The 18,267-nt window shown below is 43.3% G+C and overlaps 1 protein-coding gene across 1 annotated transcript; it reads right to left on the bottom strand.

Moving 5' to 3' along the window:
• Window positions 1–2,061: 2,061 nt before the first annotated feature.
• LOC148047155 (vomeronasal type-2 receptor 26-like) lies at window positions 2,062–15,649 on the bottom strand. The gene is made up of 7 exons (XM_087707971.1): window positions 15,509–15,649; window positions 10,101–10,340; window positions 9,821–9,952; window positions 9,140–9,325; window positions 6,567–6,794; window positions 3,743–3,869; window positions 2,062–2,957 (listed from the first exon to the last, which is right to left on the bottom strand). The coding sequence occupies exons 1-7, from the start codon at window positions 15,647–15,649 to the stop codon at window positions 2,062–2,064; spliced, it is 1,950 nt and encodes a 649-aa protein (XP_087564097.1).
• Between the last annotated feature and the right edge of the window lie 2,618 nt (window positions 15,650–18,267).

Here is an 18,267-nt window from a genome sequence, read left to right as displayed (position 1 = left end):
AGGCATTATAAAGTGGTATCAACACATCACATGATCTTGATTGAGAATTGAGAATTTCAATTTCAGTTTATTAGCTGTGTGTTATAATATTGATCCCCAAGCTTGAAATGATGCAGAAAGAGAGAAACACTAGCAGATGAAGAGGTAGAATGCCTGGTAAGAGTGAAGGGCTGAAACTTTAGAAATCAGCCTGAAATAGATGAATGCAGGACAAGAAGATGGACTTACTTGGTTACTTTATTGGAAGGTGTTGTGTTGAAGCTCAGTAGTTTAAAAAAAGGCTGCGCTGCAGCGACAATGCCACCAATGAGAAGCTCTTCTGTCCTGTAATGGTTCTGTAGGTCAACCTCATCCCTCTTCAAAGTCAAGAGCCATTTGGCTTTGAGATACCCCCAGACTGCCAGGGGAAATAGAAGCAGCAGAAACAAGAACATGACTTGTTTTCCTGATGAAGTTGCCAGGATTTGTACAGAGACTGAGAAGAAGTGGTGGAAGAAACCAAAGCCCTCTTCCAAGATAGAAGGGCCTTTCCTGATCTAAATAGGGTCCAGTTGATGTTTCACATAAACCCTGCCTGCCCTAAAGTCCTCCCCAGGCTTTTTTCTTTTTTCCCAAATCCATTTATGCACTCAAGACTCTCCAATGCCATGACTTCAGTTAACCAGGTTTTTGTGTGATATCTAAGCTGAAAGCATGTCATGGAGGTGTTTGTCAAATACTCTGAAGGTTTGCTAAAAGGTCTCTAGATAATTAAAAGCAAGACAGCAAAAACAAGTCACTATGATTTGGATAAGGGCAAGGAGAGAGATTACCTCTCTGAACTCTCGATGAGTCAAAACAGGCAGATGCCCAAGGAGAAAGTTGAAGATGGGCTCCAGATTTTGCCATCTTGACCCAAAGCTTTCCAAAAAACATCTTTGTACAATCCACCATCAAGACTGTTTTTTAGAATGGGTGTGACAGTCACACATTTGTATGGATTTGGCTGGTCTTGATTGGTGATGGAGTTTAGCTCTGTTTGTCAGACAGGAATCTGCTGAGATGGGTGGTTACTGAATTGTGGTGGTGCAGTGGTTAGAATGGGGTATTGCAGGCAACTCTGCCCACAACCAGCAATTCGCGTCAGGGTTCCAAGTAACATCCCCAACTGCTGAGGCCAGCAGTTCCTCAAAGTTCCATTTTATTAGAAATGTCATATTGGCACATCTGGGAAAACACAAATCTGAAAGCCCCCCAGGTTTTCCCCACCCAAAGGAAAGTCAAAGTGCCATCCCCTGCACCCACATGTCCATCACATGGTCCAATCAATCCACCATATCAACTGAAGATGGTCCCCAGTCATGTCTCTCCAGGTGCAGGCTGAATGTCCTTGACTCCCAAAGAAAAGAATGTTGTTATGGCAAAGAATCTCAGAGACTCCTTGCAACCTCCTCCTGTTTTCCCAAAGCACTAAATGTGGCAGCCCTGAAGAGACAAAAAAAGATAGCTCGGTCCTAACCAGCTCAAGGTTGGCTCAACCTTCCATCTTTTCAAGGTCAGTAAAATGAGGACCTGGATTATTGGGGGCAACATGCTGACTCTACAACCTGCTTAGAGAGGACTGTAAAATGGTATATAAGTCTAAGCGCTATTGTTATTGCTGTTGCTACTCCTTTTTTCAATGTAGATCAACATGAGAAGTTGAACTAGTGTTCCTCTTCTTTGACTTTTTATTTCTTACACCTTCATTATATTCAACAAAAGTCTGGCTTCAAGTTCTACATTTGGGAAATTCCTACAAAAAAGAACTATTGGTCTTTATTGAAGAAAAGATCCTCATCTTTGTTGGTGAAGTCAGAACTATTTAATATATTTAATGTTTGAACATTAAAGATATACAGCACAATTTTGGCACATGAGTGAACCTGGAGGACTTCTAGGTCAGTGCCTTAACCTTAAGGACCTATACGACCTTCAGACTTTACAGACACAATGACATTCTGTAGCATCCACAGCACAGAAAATGCAGCAAATAACAACTCTGTCATTTTCTGAAAAATGTACATGAAGTTAACTAGTATTTTATTTTGACAGCAAGTGTTCTTTTGTATTCAGATTTGGTCTTAAAAAAATAATGTAGCACTTGGGAATGAAGATGCAGCCTAGCAGGCCAGTACTTGAAGCCAAGATTGAGAAGATTTGCACAGCCACCATATACTTCCCCTTGGTGCTCAGGTAGGTGGGAACGAAGGATATCCAGACACTGCAGAAGACCAGCATGCTGAAGGTAATGAGTTTGGCTTCATTGAAGGTGCCAGGGAGATTCCTGGCCAGGAAAGCCACCGTGAAGCAGATGAGAGCCAGGAAGCCCATGTAGCTAAGGACCAGGTAGAACATGACAACAGAGCCTTGATTACATTGCAGGATGATCTCTGCAGATTGTGAGTACATGTCTGATTCAAGGAATGGAGGAGAAGTGCTCAACCAGATGCTGCAAAGCACTATTTGCACAACAGAACAAGAAATGATGATGGAGTTGGCCAGGCTCTTCTTTAGCCATCTTTGGATTTTATTCCCTGGTTTTGTGGCCAAGAATGCCAACACCACCATGATTGTTTTGGCTAAGACAGACGAAATGGCAACTGAGAAGATGTTGCTTAATGCTGTTTGTTGGAGAAGGCAAGTAGCAATCTGTGGCTGGCCAAGAAATAGGAAGGAGGTCAAAAAGGAAAGCAGGAGTGAGATTAGCAGGATGTAGGAGAGATCCCGATTGTTGGCTTTGACTATGGGAGTTTCTTGGAATTTAATGAAGATTCCCAAGACTAAGACGGTTACCAATGACAGAAGCAAGGCAAGTGAAGCTAGGATGATCCCTAAATTTTCTTGATAGGATAGGAAAGTTTCAATCTTAGGTATGCATTTGTCTCTGTTTAGGTTTGGAAATTGATCTGCTGGACATTTGATACATTTTTCAGCATCTGTAAACAGCAAGATTAACATTTACTATAAAGCAGTTTCTTCCATCAGATGCATTTTGGGAATGAACCTGGAACTGGTATACAAATAAATAAAAGCTACAAACAGACAAACAATTAAATAATAAGCAACAGTTTAATGAACAATTCCATCAACATTGACAGGTAAGCTACTTATATATAAATAGAGACCCCACTCCCTTCTAACATTGATGATGTTACCTAATTGGGTAAAGAAATGTCCACAAGGAAACAACAAAGCTCAGGGAGCACCAAGGACCCAACATAACATGGTGAGGGTGAATGTGCATGTAGAATGTATGGTGTGCAGCAATGGTTATGATATTTAAGTGTAATATTGCAGAATGCCAACTGCCAAAGGCAAGTGAGAGTCTCTGCAACACATTTCCAGGATGAGCTTTGGCTACTTTTAGAGACTGCACACACATCAATAATCCTGGAGAGATTCTCACTGAGACACCCTATACTGGACTAGTTCAAGCACAGAAACATGTTGAAGGTTGCACTCAAAGCCTCAATGGCCCCTGCCATATTCTTTTGAGAAGGAAACTACTTCTCCAATAAACCAATAAAATATGCAGCTGCAGGCAGCTGGCGATCAGCAGAAGTCGCCTGCAGTATTGCATTCTAACCACTGTGCCACCACGACGCTTGATGTTACCTAATTTTCATTGATCCCTATCTTTTAATATCCTGCTCACAGTTAAAATTCCAGGATTATTGCTAGAGTATGGTTTTCCTAAGATTCTGACTCTTCTGTCACCCACCTTCCACAGTGGAGATGGTTCCTTCTGCACAAGGAAGACAGTCATAGCAACAGATGGGTTTCCCTTCCTGAGCCACCTTCATGAAACCAGCACGACAACTTTCCACACACCTGGAAGGAGGCAGGGACTAAAAACGGAGAGGAGACATATCAAGAAAATGAACTTATTTTCAGAAACAAGGAAAGGAAGAAGGGATTGGTGAATTAGCTTTGGCTAATTACAAGTCACTAAGAAATGTGAGATTCATCAAACAGGGGTCCTTGGTGCTCTCTGAACTTGGTTGTTTCTTTGCAGACATTTCATTACCCAAACTAGGTAACATCAAGAGCCGTGGTGGCGCAGTGGTTAGAATGCAGTACTGCATGCTACTTCTGCTGACTGCCTGCTGACTGCAATTTGGCAGTTCAAATCTCACCTGACTCATGGTTGACTCAGCTTTCCATCCTTCTGAGGTTGGTAAAATGAGGATCCAGATTGTTGGGGGCAATATGCTAACTTTGTAAACTGCTTAGAGAGAGCTGTAGAGCACTGTGAAGTGGTATATAAGTCTAAGTGGTATTGCTATCATCAGTGCATTGATGATGCTACCTATTTTGAATAATGAAATGTCTGCAAGAAAACAGCGAAACCCAGAGACTACCAAGAGCCCCTCATTTCAACCCTGAACTAAAAATATTCTTCTTCATTAGATTGAACTGTCTTATTCCATCTTCATTTCTTTCCCCCTTTGATGTTTCATACACACTGCAATTTTTAGACCTTTGTTTAAAATTTAGACATGGAAATCATTGAGAAACTTTTGATTGGACTCTGTGTGGGCTAATTAAAGAACATATGTGTGTCCTTTAATTAGCCCATGCAGTCTGCGTGACTGACTCAATCAATCTCCCTTTCCGTAGGCTCAGTGAATAGTTTGCAGGAAAATTGAAGAGTATATTTTTCTTAGGATAAAGAAGACGTTCACTCTCTTGAGTGCCTGACCATCTGATGCAAAAACATGATATTCAAAGCAAATGCCATCCACCCAAAAATGTAATCTTGTTTTTGCCACCTTCAGTGGAATAATCTACTGTATATATTAGTACCACCTTGTACAGCATCTCCAACTGTGTGATACCTTTCTGGTCAATGGTAAATTTCTACTCCTTGAATGCCCAATTTTTGAGACATTTCACTCTTTTGACAGATTTGTTGGGGAAAACATCCCAGTTCACAATGTCCAGGTCAGCTGTAAGATTCCCCCTTCTCATCCAAATATATCCCATCTATGGAACTGATCTGCACATTTCTTTTCTAAATATTCCTTCTGTCTCTCTGCCCTTCTTTCGCCCCAAAAGTGCTTTTTGAAAAGGCAACTGGACTTTCTTTGTTTTTCCATGTTTTGCTTCTAATTGAAGAACCTTCTTCAGTTCATAACTTCAAGGGGAAAAAAACCCAGAAAGTCCTGTTACCTTTTGAAAAAGCAGCTTTGAGACAACTATAACCTGGATGACTGAGAATTTCCATAGACATTTCCCATTCTGATGTTTCATACATGCTACAAATTTAGGGTGTCAGTTTAAATTAAGACATGAAATTTATCAGGGAAATGTTGGATGGATCCTTTGCTTTGACAAAGTAAACCAGGCTATTAGCATAACTGGCTCAAACTATCTCCCTTTCTATAAATTCAGTGAATCGTTTCTTTTAAAAATGGAAGACTGTATATTTTATGGCTCCAAGTAATGCACAGCTGGAGGAGAATGGGGTCTTCACTAACCACAGCATAATTGGCCAATGTGTCATGCACATTCCAATGGCCCACAGACTGCAGAAGGAGGAGTAGAGAAGCCTCCAAGCAACCAGCTTTCATCTTGGTTGGACAATGTGACCAATTGTTTTGGAAACTTGAGAAAACTGAAACTTATATTGGGGTGAAAAGCCTGAGAACTTTAGTTCTGGCTTAACATCATGCTACAAATAATGCACCCATAACAGATTGAACTCCGAAGCATTGCTTTTTCTCAAAGAACCAATTTATTTAGATACATCATTGTTGTGGCTCGGAGCCTTTGGAGCTGCTATCAGTGAGTGGTTTCAGGATGCTCCCAGGAGAAGATAACAAGCAGCTAGGGCTCGTTAAGGCTCTCCTCCTGTGGATAAAAGACTGATGGTGCCACGCCTTAGTTGCAGAAGTCAACGTCGTTCTCCGTTCATGTGTAACCATTGAGAGAAGCCTTTAGCTAAGTGTCTGGATTCACATAACTCTGCTTGGTATTTAGTTTGAGTAAATACTTTTTGTAAGAGCCGTTTATCTATGTTTATTTTGGGCTTGCAGCCAGCTTGAGCCAGGACTGATAAAGACATTCCTTTGCAAGCTGTGTGTGGCTGTCGTTTTTGAACGAGCAAAGAGGGGGGTCAGAACACATCATCTTGGCACTACTGGTGAAAAGCCAGTGCTAAAGTTCCCAGTACTAAAGAAGTTGTGCATAATCTTGAGATCAACTAACATAAGAACTCAAAAGCATTGAATGCAAACCACCTTCACACTATACCAATGGTAGTCAGCCTGGTCCCTACCGCCCACTAGTGGGCGTTCCAACTTTCATGGTGGGCGGTAGGGGTTTGCTGGAACTCTGCTTTATAAATTTTATAAGGTAAAGTTACTTCCCTACTTTATAAATCACCATTACTGTGGAACCGGTGGGCGGTTAGAAAATTTTACTACTAACAGAGATACAAACATGGGCAGTAGGTATAAAAAGGTTGACTACCCCTGCACTACACCATCCACTTGGAATCTTGTTGTTGCACCTTCAGTGTAATAAAAAATACTTGGTCCCACCTTGTTCAGAATTTCCATCTGTGTGATACTCTTCTTATCTACTGTAAATTCAAAATACCGAGATGCCCATTTTATTAGACTCCCAAATTTCACTTTCTTAACAGATTTGTTGGGGAAAATGACCCAGTTCACAACATCCAGGTCAGCTGTCAGATCTCCTTTCTCATCCAAATAGACATCATCTATGGAATTATTCTGAAACTGGGAGCTTTGAAGGAAGGAGTGAAGCTGGAAAGTAAAGTAAAAGAAGAGTTTAGAAAGGACATCATAAGTTCTTTGACAATAGCTTTTGTCCATGGTCGAGAGGTCAGACATTTCTCTCTTTCTCTGCTAAAAAAAATAAGGCTGTTTTTTAAGTGTCTAACATGGTTAGAAGCAGAGATGGTGTTCTGCTGGTTCAGAACAGTTTGCCTGAACCGATAGTAGAAATCGTGGGTGGCCTTGCCCACCTGCCCTAGCTCTATGGCATCCCATTTAGGCACTTTCTTTGCCAAAGCGCATGCGCGGAAGGCTGAGTGCATGCGTGGATGAGGCACGTGAGAGTGATTCAAGAGCGCATGCGCACATGCTCACATTTGCAAACCGGTAGGAAAAGTAAGTGAATACCACCCCTGGTTAGAAGAGTATCAATAAATATAGAAATAATAAAAGCTGTAAATCAAATAATGAATGGAAAGGACAGGAGTTTGAACAGCTGGTCATGTTCACGATCAGACCACTTTATTGAACAGCTGGTCATGTTCACAATCTGACCACTTTATTGTAGCAATGATAATATATCATGACCCGACAAATGCGCGCATGACAAAAGCTTGCCGACAAACCGCGGCAAGAAAACCGCGAGGTCAATATAGCGCCCACAACAGTGCGCCGACAAAACCGCGCCCACAAAAGCGCAATTAGGGTTAAGGTAAGGGTTAGGGTTAGGGTTAGAGTTAGGTTCAGTGTTAGGTTTAGGGTTAGGTTTAGGGTTAGGGTTAGGGTTAGGGTTATTACATTGTTTTGGCGTTGATTGTTGAAGGCACGCTTTTGTCGGCACACTGTTGTCGGCGCGCCATTGTGGGCGCTATATTGACCTCGTGGTTTTCGTGCCGTGGTTTTGTTGCCACGCTTTTGTCATGCGCGCATTTGTTGGTGAACCATAATATATAACTTCTCTAAAGGCAAAAAAAACAATAACTTTTTTGATTAGTCTTTTATTAGCATAAAAATAATAAACCTAAAAAAGGAGGATTCTCTGAGACACAGCAGTACTCCTTGCAGAGAGAATGGCAAAAGGAGGCAGACATGGATGCAGTAAAATACCTTGGCCAAAAACCAATTATAAACACTTAAAGGAATGAGGAACAACCAAGATATCAATGTCTCTCTCTGATACACACACACACACACACACACACACACACACACACACACACACATGTCAGGCCTGCAGCCAGTTACTTTTAGGATCTTTGGCCTGCCACACTCTCTATTGTTTTACTATGTTTTTTCATTAGTGGGGAATTGGGAGGGGGAATAGTAAGGAGTAGAATGTGTTGTTTTCAAAATAAAAAAATTCCTTTCTAGAAACCAAGGTCATCCTTTGTCTCTACACCTCTGAGCCTGACCGAAACTGGATGGGTAGAACTGCCAGTGTGGCAGTGGAAGATTGGACCATGTTATAGACTTCTGGGTGTGGAGGCAAGATCATGAACTTTCAACTGGGTGGAAAACCCAGGAAGCTTTCAGATTTGGGTTTTCCACAGATGTACTAACATGTCTCCCTTAATAAATTGGAACTTTAAGGAAATCTCTGCCTTGAATTCTGATTCAATTTTGGATGATATTTGGAACCCTGACAATCGAAGTGTTTCCTTCAAAAAAATAAACAGGAAAAAGGAAAAAATTGCACACAAAAAAAGAGGCAGGGGGTGAAAATGAAGGAAATGAAAGTTTGGAATTAAGTTGGATTTGAATTTCAGGATACTCTAATTTTTCAAAATATGTAATCAAAGTATCTTCTCATAAAACTTGTTAGGAATATAATTTAATAGTTGGGTTGGCAATATATAAATCATGTAACAATGTACAACATTGTACCTCTTTCTTTAAATCATATTGTAAAATGGAATTGGTTGCTGTTTCCTCAATCGGCCATAAGAGGAAGCCAGAATGACTGTTAGCTCTCTGTTTGTTAGATGCTGGGCAGATCTGATCTGAGTGTTTTGGAAGCTGGCTGTTAGAAAGTGCCATGAGCTACTGTAAGTTTTGCAACTGCTAGCAAACTTTGAGTACTGAACTGATTATATGATACTGGACTATGTTATTTGGATTATCCCTTAACTGAAAGACATTGATGACTGACTGTCTTATCTGTGTATGGCTTGGACTGCTTGATGGACTCTGATACCTCTATTTCCATGAATGTAAAAGCCTATTTAAACTGCAGTGTCTCTGTATTCTGATTTGTGTGTTCTCCAACACAACTCTCACAACACTTCTCTGAATCCACTTGCTCTCCCAACAGGCAGCTTACCTAACAAAACTGATTTCTATCTGCAGGAGAAACATGGCTGATGGAAAAGAAATACCTGCCAAGCCTTCAACCTTAGAGCTTCCGTCTTCATGCCCCCATTTCTCCCTGATCTTTTGGATGTGGAGATATAAGCTGCATTTAAGGCCCTTCCCACAGCCCAGATGGTGTTGTAAATGAGGTAGCTGTCCAGGGTCAGGATCCGATCAATCTCCTCCTTTCTCAGAGGCACTAGATCTTCTCTCTGTTTGCACCGTTTCCAGACTTTTACTGAAAAGACATCCTTAGTGGATGAACATGCAAAGGTGTTCTTCCAAAATTTAAATATAGATTTGAGAAAGAGATCAAAAGTATCATAGTTTGCCCATTTCCTTTTTTGTGTCCAAAAGGAAAAAATGGAACCTAAGTATTTAAGGGAAAGGTTAGCAAACATCAAGTCAAAAGTAAGATCCCAGTGAGCTGTGGTGATCCAGACCTTTTCTACAAATTGTTGCTGAACACCTTGAAGAATTCGTTCGACAATCAACATTCCTATCCGGAATGAACTAGTCTCTGAACCATAAATGAAGACATTGACTTCACTCCACTTGTAATATCGTTTAAAATTTAAACCTATCTGATGCACATTTAGTGGGAAGGTATGGTATATAACTGCACAGATGCCATTCCTTGACATCAAAGAAGACATTGTCCTCATGAACCTCCCCCCCTGGTCAGTTTCCGGAGCAAGGAGACCAACCAAGGTCCACCGGAAATAGAGGAGAAGCTGGACCATCCCTGGGTACTGGACTCCATCAGCAGGGAGCATTGGGTAGAAGAAAGGAAACTGAGTTTTATCACCCAGGATCTGAGAAGCAAAATTGTAACTGATCTGAAAGGTAGAAAATGATGATATTTGAAATTTAACAAGTAAATGCAATTTCATTCTTTTCCAAAATCAAACTCTTCTTTTCATTCACTGGAGAGGATCTCTGATGGAAAGTGGCATGGTTTAAAAGTGTCTCCCAACAAAGATATACCTGGGGGGTTTTGTAGATGCCCAACATAGTTGAAATCAGGATGGAGATGCCAGTCTCTGCTGCTTCCAGAACAGCCATTCTGTTTCTCTGCCTCCCACACCTGTAGTTGGGCACATTGTCCTCCCCATCTGAAAGCAGGTCCAGCAAAGCATCTGAAGTCATTTCTACCTTGAAGAAATTCTCATAGACATCATAACCTAGGGTGATGTTGGGTAAGAGATGGTCATTTTGGTTGATGTCCTTGGTAGCAAAAAGGAAGGGCAAACATTTCCAAAAAAATTTGGATGATTTGCTGTAGGTATGAACATGTCGATAAAAATGGCATTTAATTTTTCTTTCTTGAGAATATTTTTAGTCAACTGAATCACAATTATTTTTCCAAATAGTTTGTTAAATTCCCAAATATTACCATAGAAAAAAGAATAAGAACAATATAAATTTTTAAATCATAATGCACTTAAAAGTCATTCTCCCACTTAGTAATTCTAATACCACTTCAATTTCTTGAACTATTCATGTTTCATTTGTTTTGTTTATATTACTTTCCATTACAGTTATTTGAACAGTCATAGTCCACATATTTGTTGTTATATTCATCACAATAATATTAATAATATAACTACCCTATTTTTCAGAATATAAGACGCACCCAAGTATAAGAGGCACCCAGGTTGTGAAGAGGCAATTTTTTTTTAAAAAAAGTAGGTAGGTAGGTAAAGGGATAGAGAGGGAGAGAAAGAGAGAAATACAGTAGGGAGACAGGGAGGGGGAGAGAGTAGTTAGGTAGGTAGGTAGATAAAAGGATAAAGAGAGAGTGAAATATGGTAGTTAGGTAGGTAGGTAGGTAGGTAGAGAGAGAGAGAGAGAGAGAGAGGGAGAGAGAGAGTAGATAGGTAGGTAGGTAGAGGGGGGAGAGAGAGAAATAGAGAGAGATAGAAATACAGTAGATAGGTAGGGAGAGAGAGAGTAGGTAGGTTGGTAGGTAGAGGGATAGAGAGAGAGAAATAGAGAGAGATAGAGAGAAATACAGTAGATAGGTAGGGAGAGAGAGAGTATGTAGGTTGGTAGGTAGAGGGATAGAGAAAGAAAAATAGAGAGAAATACAGTAAATAGGTAGGAAGAGAGAGAGAGAGAGAGTAGATAGCTAGGTAGGTAGATGTTTCCAGGTGTATTTATCCATGTGCTGGAGAAGGAAATAGCTGACAACCTGTAGCACCTAAAACTTTGTTTCTGCTGGCACAGCACTTGATCAATGTAATTCTCATCAATCACTCTAACTAAAGAGCTTTCCGAAAGGGGGGGGGTTGCACTGTGCAAACCTCCCCAAAATGGCCCGTTTTTCACAAAAATGGACCATTTTTGTCAAAGAAATTGCATGCATAGCCTAATGGAGGCTTATAGTGTGCTGCTGGGGGGTGGGGGGGGAACAGCCTGTTGTTTGCTCATTTCTGCCCTCCCCAGCCCCCAGGGGCTGTCTGAAAGCCTCCATAAGGCTATGCACGGCCATTTTGGTGAAGGGGCGGGGCTTCAGGAGGCAAAAAATGCTGTATTCAGTGTATAAGACATACCCAGATTTTCAGCCTCTTTTTAAAGGAAAAAGAGTGTGTCTTATACTCCGAAAAATACAGTATATAGTAAGATAATTACAATAATGCATAACATCTTCAACTTCAAATTCTCTTCACATTAACATTTCCTCTTTTTATATTTCCTCCTTTCTAACTTCTGTTTCTATTGTCTAATCAGTGATAAATATATCCTGCATCAAAAAATATTCAGTTTCTTCTTTATCCTTAATAATAAGCATTAGTCTGTCCATTTCTGCACATTCTAATATTTTCTTAATTTCATTCTCATCTGATGGAATATCATCATTTTTCCATTGTTGTGCAAATACAATTCTGGCTTCAGTTAGTATATGTAAAACCAGATATATAGTCTTTTTATTATATTTTTCTGCTGGATGCCCAACAAAAACATCTCTGGTTTCATGTCTATATGCTGCTTTATCATTTTTTCCTATCAATTCAAAATACCACTTCAATTTCTTGTGTAGGTCTTCAAACTTTTAATCCTATATTTGATTGTTCGGTTACTCTCTCTTAAGGCGAAAGTTTTATACGATCTGAAGAGAAACCAGAGTATATGGGAGGGAGTATACTGCTTCCCTTTTGCCTTTCAGCTCCACCCTAGGAACCTTCCAGGGTGCTCCCTCCCATATTTGGGCATACCAGGTGCTTTGACATAACACTTAATCATTTCCTTGGCTCAGCTGATAAGGGAGGAGAGCTTGTGGCTTAGAGGTTAATATAACTGCCTAATATGTAAAAACAGCCCAGGTTCCAATCCCAGTAAGGGTATGGCTAGCTGATGAGAGCTAAATAGCTTGAAATAGATCTATACTAGTCTCCCTTCATTTATTTATCAGCAAAAATGCAACACAAAAATGTTTTTCTGCCTGGAAGGCTCCTAGGTGGAGCTGAAAGACAAAAGGGAAGCAGTATGCTTCCTCTCATATTTGGGCATACCAGGTGCTTTGACATAACACTTTATATATATTTATTACTGTCTTTTCTCTGGGTCTTCTTTTTTTGTAAATGGTATACCCTGACAATACACTGTATTCAAAATGTTTATCAATAAAAAAAAATTTTTAAAAAAAAGGAGAGCATCTTGTATTTTAAGAGGCCTGAAACTGTAAACCTTCATTGGAAATGCAGCGGCTCTGATAAAGTACAGGAGGATTGACTTACGTGAGGAATTTTGTTGAAGGACTTCTGTCGAACTTTAATGATTGAAATCTAGCATCCTTTGCAGAGACTATGCCACTAATGAAATAATCTCCTGGCTTGTAATGATGCTCTGGGTCCACTTCACCCTGATTCAGAGACAGGAGACATTTGGTTTTGCATACCCCGCAAGCTTCTGGGAGCCACACAAGCAGCCCAAGTAGAAGTATCAGCAACATGATCTGAGTTGCTGATTGAGCCTTCTCAGTGACAGTTGCATTTTAACAAAGAATGAGAAGATGAGGTGGGTAGGAACCGAAACCTCTTCCAGGACACAAGCTTCAGATCCAGTCTGAGTCCAGCCAAGGGATAGAAACACAGTCCCTGCTTGTCTTGAAACTACTCCCAAATTCTCTTTCTATCTCCAGAGTCAATGATACACCCAGAATTTCCACCCAGCTGTGCTTTTAAGTCTACATCAAAGCATTTTCTGACATTGCTTCTATAACATCCTCAGAAAGGTTGCAGAAAGTTCTCTAGGAAACTAAAGTGAGCAAATAAATCAGTATGGTTTAGATAATTGAAAGGAAGGAAGAAACATCAACTCCCTGAATCCCTGAACATGACTTCAGGCTACTGCCCAAAGGGAGAACTCACAGATGTGGCCCCAAGCTTTGACAATAGGCCTGAAACTGGAGAATTTGGTACAGTTCCCCCCCCCCATAACACACTTTTGAAGAACCTGGGATCAACTCAGGTGTAGGGTTTTTACAGTGAATCATCTGAATGGTCCTTAGAACTGAGGTTACACGTATAAGTAAAAACTGCAGCAATCTGCAGTTTATATTTGCCTGTCAGCTATTCTTTGCTTGCAGTGTGTTCCCAGGCATGATTGAGGACACGGGATGATGAAACAAAGTATAACCTGCAAGATTTTATTCACTCATTTGATAACACTTGATTCATTCAGCTGCAACAACATGCACATTCTCACGAACACCAATGATGTAAGGACTAACCAATTATTGTGCCTTGGAGACTTGTTAACCAATAATGATATTACACACAAAGTAGGTAGAGCTAAAGAAGCTGCAAACACTACAAGAATGATGTTTCATGATTTATAATTTTGCTGTTGATTCTGCCATCCATGGCATGATTCTGCTTCATGCTGTTGATTCTGCTATCTATGGAATGCTTTGTTCAATAAACTTTGGTTGGTTTAGCTATCTGTGGGTGGATTACTTTCTTTATCTTCAGCCTCGGGACCCTAAATGCTACACCCAGGGTCAACAAGGATCTGGCTTTTAGCATGGCCATGAAAAGTCTCTTATTAATATGGATTTAGTTCTGATTTTTTTTTCTAAATGGAACTTGCTCATAGGTCTGTAGGTAGCTGTTGATCTCATTCAGAGAGGAAAATAGCCCCTGTTTAATATGAGACAAATGGTAGGACACCAGTCAGTACAACCCAACAGGACAGGGCAGGGTGAGCAGGGCATAGTGCTGTTATTCAAGAGTCTTTTCTTCAGGGCATCACCAGAGGTGATATTCAGCAGGTTCTGACCAGTGGTGGGTTTTAAAAATTGTTCAAACCTACTCTGTGGGTGTGGCCTCCTTTGTGGGAGTGGCTTGCCACCCATGTGACCGGATGGGAGTGGCTTGCCACCCATGCGACTGGATATGAAGATGCTGATGACACTTGTCAGAACCACCTTAAATTACTTCACACACAGCACTGGCATGCACAAGAATATGAAGTAAACTTGCTTTTTAAAAGGCATCTTTGGTTTGCGTTAAAACAACTTCAACACACACAATGTTCTGACTGCACCACAAACACAGTAGTCGTCCTTACTTTTAACAGAGGCACTCAGTTTTATAAATATGAGCATGATAGTGTAGAATAATCATATCCAAGGACCAGTGGTGGGTTTCAAAAAAATTTGGAACTTATTCTGTAGGTGTGGTCTGCTTTCCAGGTCCACTGGTGGAACCTCTTCTAACCGGTTAGGTAGATTTGATGAACCGGTTCTACCAAATAGGTGCGAACTGGTAGGAACCCACCTCTGGTTCTGACCAATTCTGGAGAACCAGTAAATACCACCTCTGATGGACCTCTCTGCCTCCTGAGTCCCAGCTGTAGCCGAGGCTTTTTCGCATGCCTTCGGAGAAAGAAAGAAGGTGTGTGAGAAAACCCCACCCCACCCACTGCCCAAATGTGTGAAGGAGGCTGCAGGCTCATTTGTCCCCAGCTACGCGACCTCCTTTCATTCTCTGCTGCCCAAATGAGTGAATGAAGCATGTGCGAGACCAAGATGGTTGCGAGGCTCCGTTCGCTGTGAATTATCGGACGAAAATGCCAAAAAAAACTGTGAGCAACAACTTTAAAATTAATATGAGAGGCCCGTTTGGGAGGCTTGAGACCCAGAGAGCTCGAAAAGACCAGCCAGCGGCAGGGGTTACCACTTTAGGGACAACCCCGGACCGCAAAAGCTCCAGCGCCTTCAGCGGCTTCCATGCTGGTTTGGCCGCTCGGCAGCGAGGAGAGGAATCTCAGCTTAAAAGCAACGACGGCGTTCTTCGGCGGCTTCATTGCTTGTTTCACCCCCCAACTTTGCCTGCCCACGACGAGAACACCCTGCGACTGTGGGATTACCCCCAGGACCATCTTCAGACCGTCCGGACGTTGCGACCGCGGACCGCGTGGACTCTGGCGGCTCCAGCGGCCTCCGTGCTGTTTCGTTTGTACCAGCTGTTCAGCGGCGAGGAGAGGAGCCTCAGCTCGGTGGCAGCGGCGATGTTCTTTGGCGGCCTCATCGTCTGCCCCACCTCCTGGCTCTGCCTCCCTGCAGTGGAGACGAGGAACTGGGGAGACCACCCTTGGGCCTTACAGACCTGGACGACCCCATTGGCTTTAGGGATTCCGGTGGCTCTCGTGCTGCCTCGGCCATTTAGTACTGAGGAAGCAAGTCCCATCTTAAGAGCAGCGACGGTATCTCCTGGCAATTCCAACGCCTGTTCCATCTTTTCACCCTATCTACTTTTAGTGGTGCGCCTTTGGGAATCCCTTGGAGTGGTTTTACCCCCAGAAAGAAAACTTCGGGACTGGGCTGCGGGTAGATAGATGATGGCAGCATTGTGTGTGCGCACTGAACCCCCACAGGACCTTTTGACCAACAAATTTACAGAAGAAGAGAGGGGTTATAAGACACTCCCCCATATATTCCATCTGAATTGTAATTGGTCCCCAGCCACTTTAACTTTGAACACTAAGAGCCAATTTTGCCATCTGAGCTCGCATTTTAAATTTTAATCAACTGCGCAATTATTTTAGTTTCTTTCTTTTCTTTCATCTTTTTCTTCTCTCTTTGTATGGGATATGCATGGGATACGTGTGAGATGAATGAATGTCCCACTTTTTACTATTATATTGTTGTAATTTTCTGTGTTTTAATTCTTACGTGGGGACTGCTAGGGGGAGTGCATGGGTATGCATGATTCGGAGGACCTGCCGGGAGATGTGGGGGCCATGGGGGTGGTTGAGGGGACCAGAGACACGGGAGAGGGTCGGAGTATTACGGTCGTAACAGGGAGGGGCAGATATGGCGGGGACTTTAGGGCAGGCCATTACCGGGGAAGGAGGGTTCGCTACATTACAGAGATCCCTCCTTCCGGCCCTATGAGTCCCACTCCGAGACCAGATGGCGCAAGTAGTCAGGACCCTGGACTCAGGCTGCTGTCGCTAAATGCCAGGTCTGTGGTACATAAAGCTCCTCTCGTCCGGGACTTAATTTTAGACGAGAGGGCAGACCTGGCATGTATTACTGAAACGTGGCTGGGCCCAGAGGGAGGAGTCCCCCTTGTAGAGCTGTGCCCAGAAGGATTTCAGGTGCTGCACCAGCCAAGAGCCCAGGGAAGGGGTGGGGGTGTGGCCATTGTTATCCGGGAGTCGCTAGCTCCTCGTAGGGTCCCTGCTCCGGAGCTTGTCGGGTGTGAGTCTCTGCTGATAAAGTTGGACCTCAAGGGTCAAGTGGGTCTGCTGTTAACGTACCTGCCTCCCAACAGCGTTGCAGCAGCCCTCCCCTCGCTCCTCGAGTCGGTAGCCGAGCTGGCAATTGAGTTCCCTAGGCTTATGGTCCTGGGGGACTTTAATTTGCCGTCGCTCGGTGAAAACTCTGATAGGGCGCAGGAGTTCATGGCTTCCATGACAGCCATGGGCTTGACCCAAGTAATCCGGGGCCCAACCCATTCAGCGGGCCCATGCTCGACCTCGTATTCCTTTCGGAGCAGTGGATTTGTGACCTTGGTCTGAGGGGTAACGACATCATACCCCTGTCGTGGTCAGACCATTGCCTACTGAGGCTTGACTTCCGGAGACCAAACCCCCACTGTAGGGAGGAGGAACCGACCAGGTGGTTCTGCCCCAGGCGACTTATGGAGCCGTTAAGGTTCCAGACGGAGCTTGGGGTCATTCCTGATACTCTCGCCCACAGTCCGGTAGAGACTCTGGTTGCTGCTTGGCACTCGGCAGCATTGGAGGCCCTCGACCGGATTGCGCCACTACGGCCCCTCCGAGGCAGCGGATCCCGGAGACCTCCTTGGTTCACCGAGGAACTCCGGGAGATGAAGCGCCGGAGGAGATGCCTAGAGCACCGATGGAGGTCCGATAAGTCCGAATCGAACCGAGCAATGGTAACCACCAGCACCAAGGAATACACCAGGGCACTTAGGGCAGCGAAAAGATCTTATATAGCCACCTTGGTTGCGTCCGCTGAGTCCCGCCCAGCCGCCCTGTTTAGGATAACCCACTCCCTACTAAATAAGAGGGAAGCGGGGGAACCCTTGCAGGGCAGAGCTGAGGATTATGCCCAATTCTTAGCGGACAAAATTGCTCGGTTTCGGTCGGACTTGGACTCCATCTCTGCAGTTCCAGCCGAGGCACAAGAGGATGAAGTAGACCATCCCTGGGTTGAGTTTCAGGATGTTGCCCCCGGGGATGTGGACAAGGCCATGAGGGCTGTAAGTGCCTCCACCTGTGTACTGGACCCGTGTCCCTCATGGCTGGCTACTAACAGCAGTGAGATGACACGAGGCTGGATCCAGGCGGTTGTTACCGCCTCTCTTCGGGAGGGGAACTTCCCCGCCACGCTAAAAGCGGCGGTGGTGAGACCCCTCCTGAAGAAGCCATCTCTGAATCCAGCTGTTCTTAATAACTATCGTCCAGTCTCCAACCTTCCCTTTCTTGGGAAGGTTGTTGAGAAGCTGGTGGCCTTCCAGCTCCAGCAGTCCTTGGATGAAGCAAACTATCTTGACCCCTTCCAGTCAGGCTTCAGACCCGGTTACAGCACAGAAACCGCTTTGGTCGCATTGACCGATGATCTTTGGAGAGCCAGAGATGGAGGACATCCCTCCATCCTGGTTCTCCTTGACCTCTC

This window comes from Thamnophis sirtalis, unplaced genomic scaffold (assembly GCF_051295495.1).
Source record: "Thamnophis sirtalis isolate CommonGarterSnake01/CBP01778 unplaced genomic scaffold, rThaSir2_p1.2 scaffold_3, whole genome shotgun sequence".
Lineage (NCBI taxonomy): Eukaryota > Metazoa > Chordata > Lepidosauria > Squamata > Natricidae > Thamnophis > Thamnophis sirtalis.
Note: the sequence above shows the minus strand (reverse complement) of the source record. Positions and strands in the feature narration are given on the sequence as shown.

What these genes read in the sequence shown, in the direction of transcription:
- LOC148047155 (XM_087707971.1), bottom strand. Translation starts at nt 15,649, where the DNA reads ATGAGGCCGCCAAAGAACATCGCCGCTGCCACCGAGCTGAGGCTCCTC. An exon ending in TAAGGTTGAAGGCTTGGCAG is followed by an intron (nt 6,795 to 9,139) that starts GTATTTCTTTTC and finishes TTTACTTTCCAG; the next exon opens with CTTCACTCCTTCCTTCAAAG. An exon ending in AACCATCTCCACTGTGGAAG is followed by an intron (nt 2,958 to 3,742) that starts GTGGGTGACAGA and finishes TGCTGTTTACAG; the next exon opens with ATGCTGAAAAATGTATCAAA.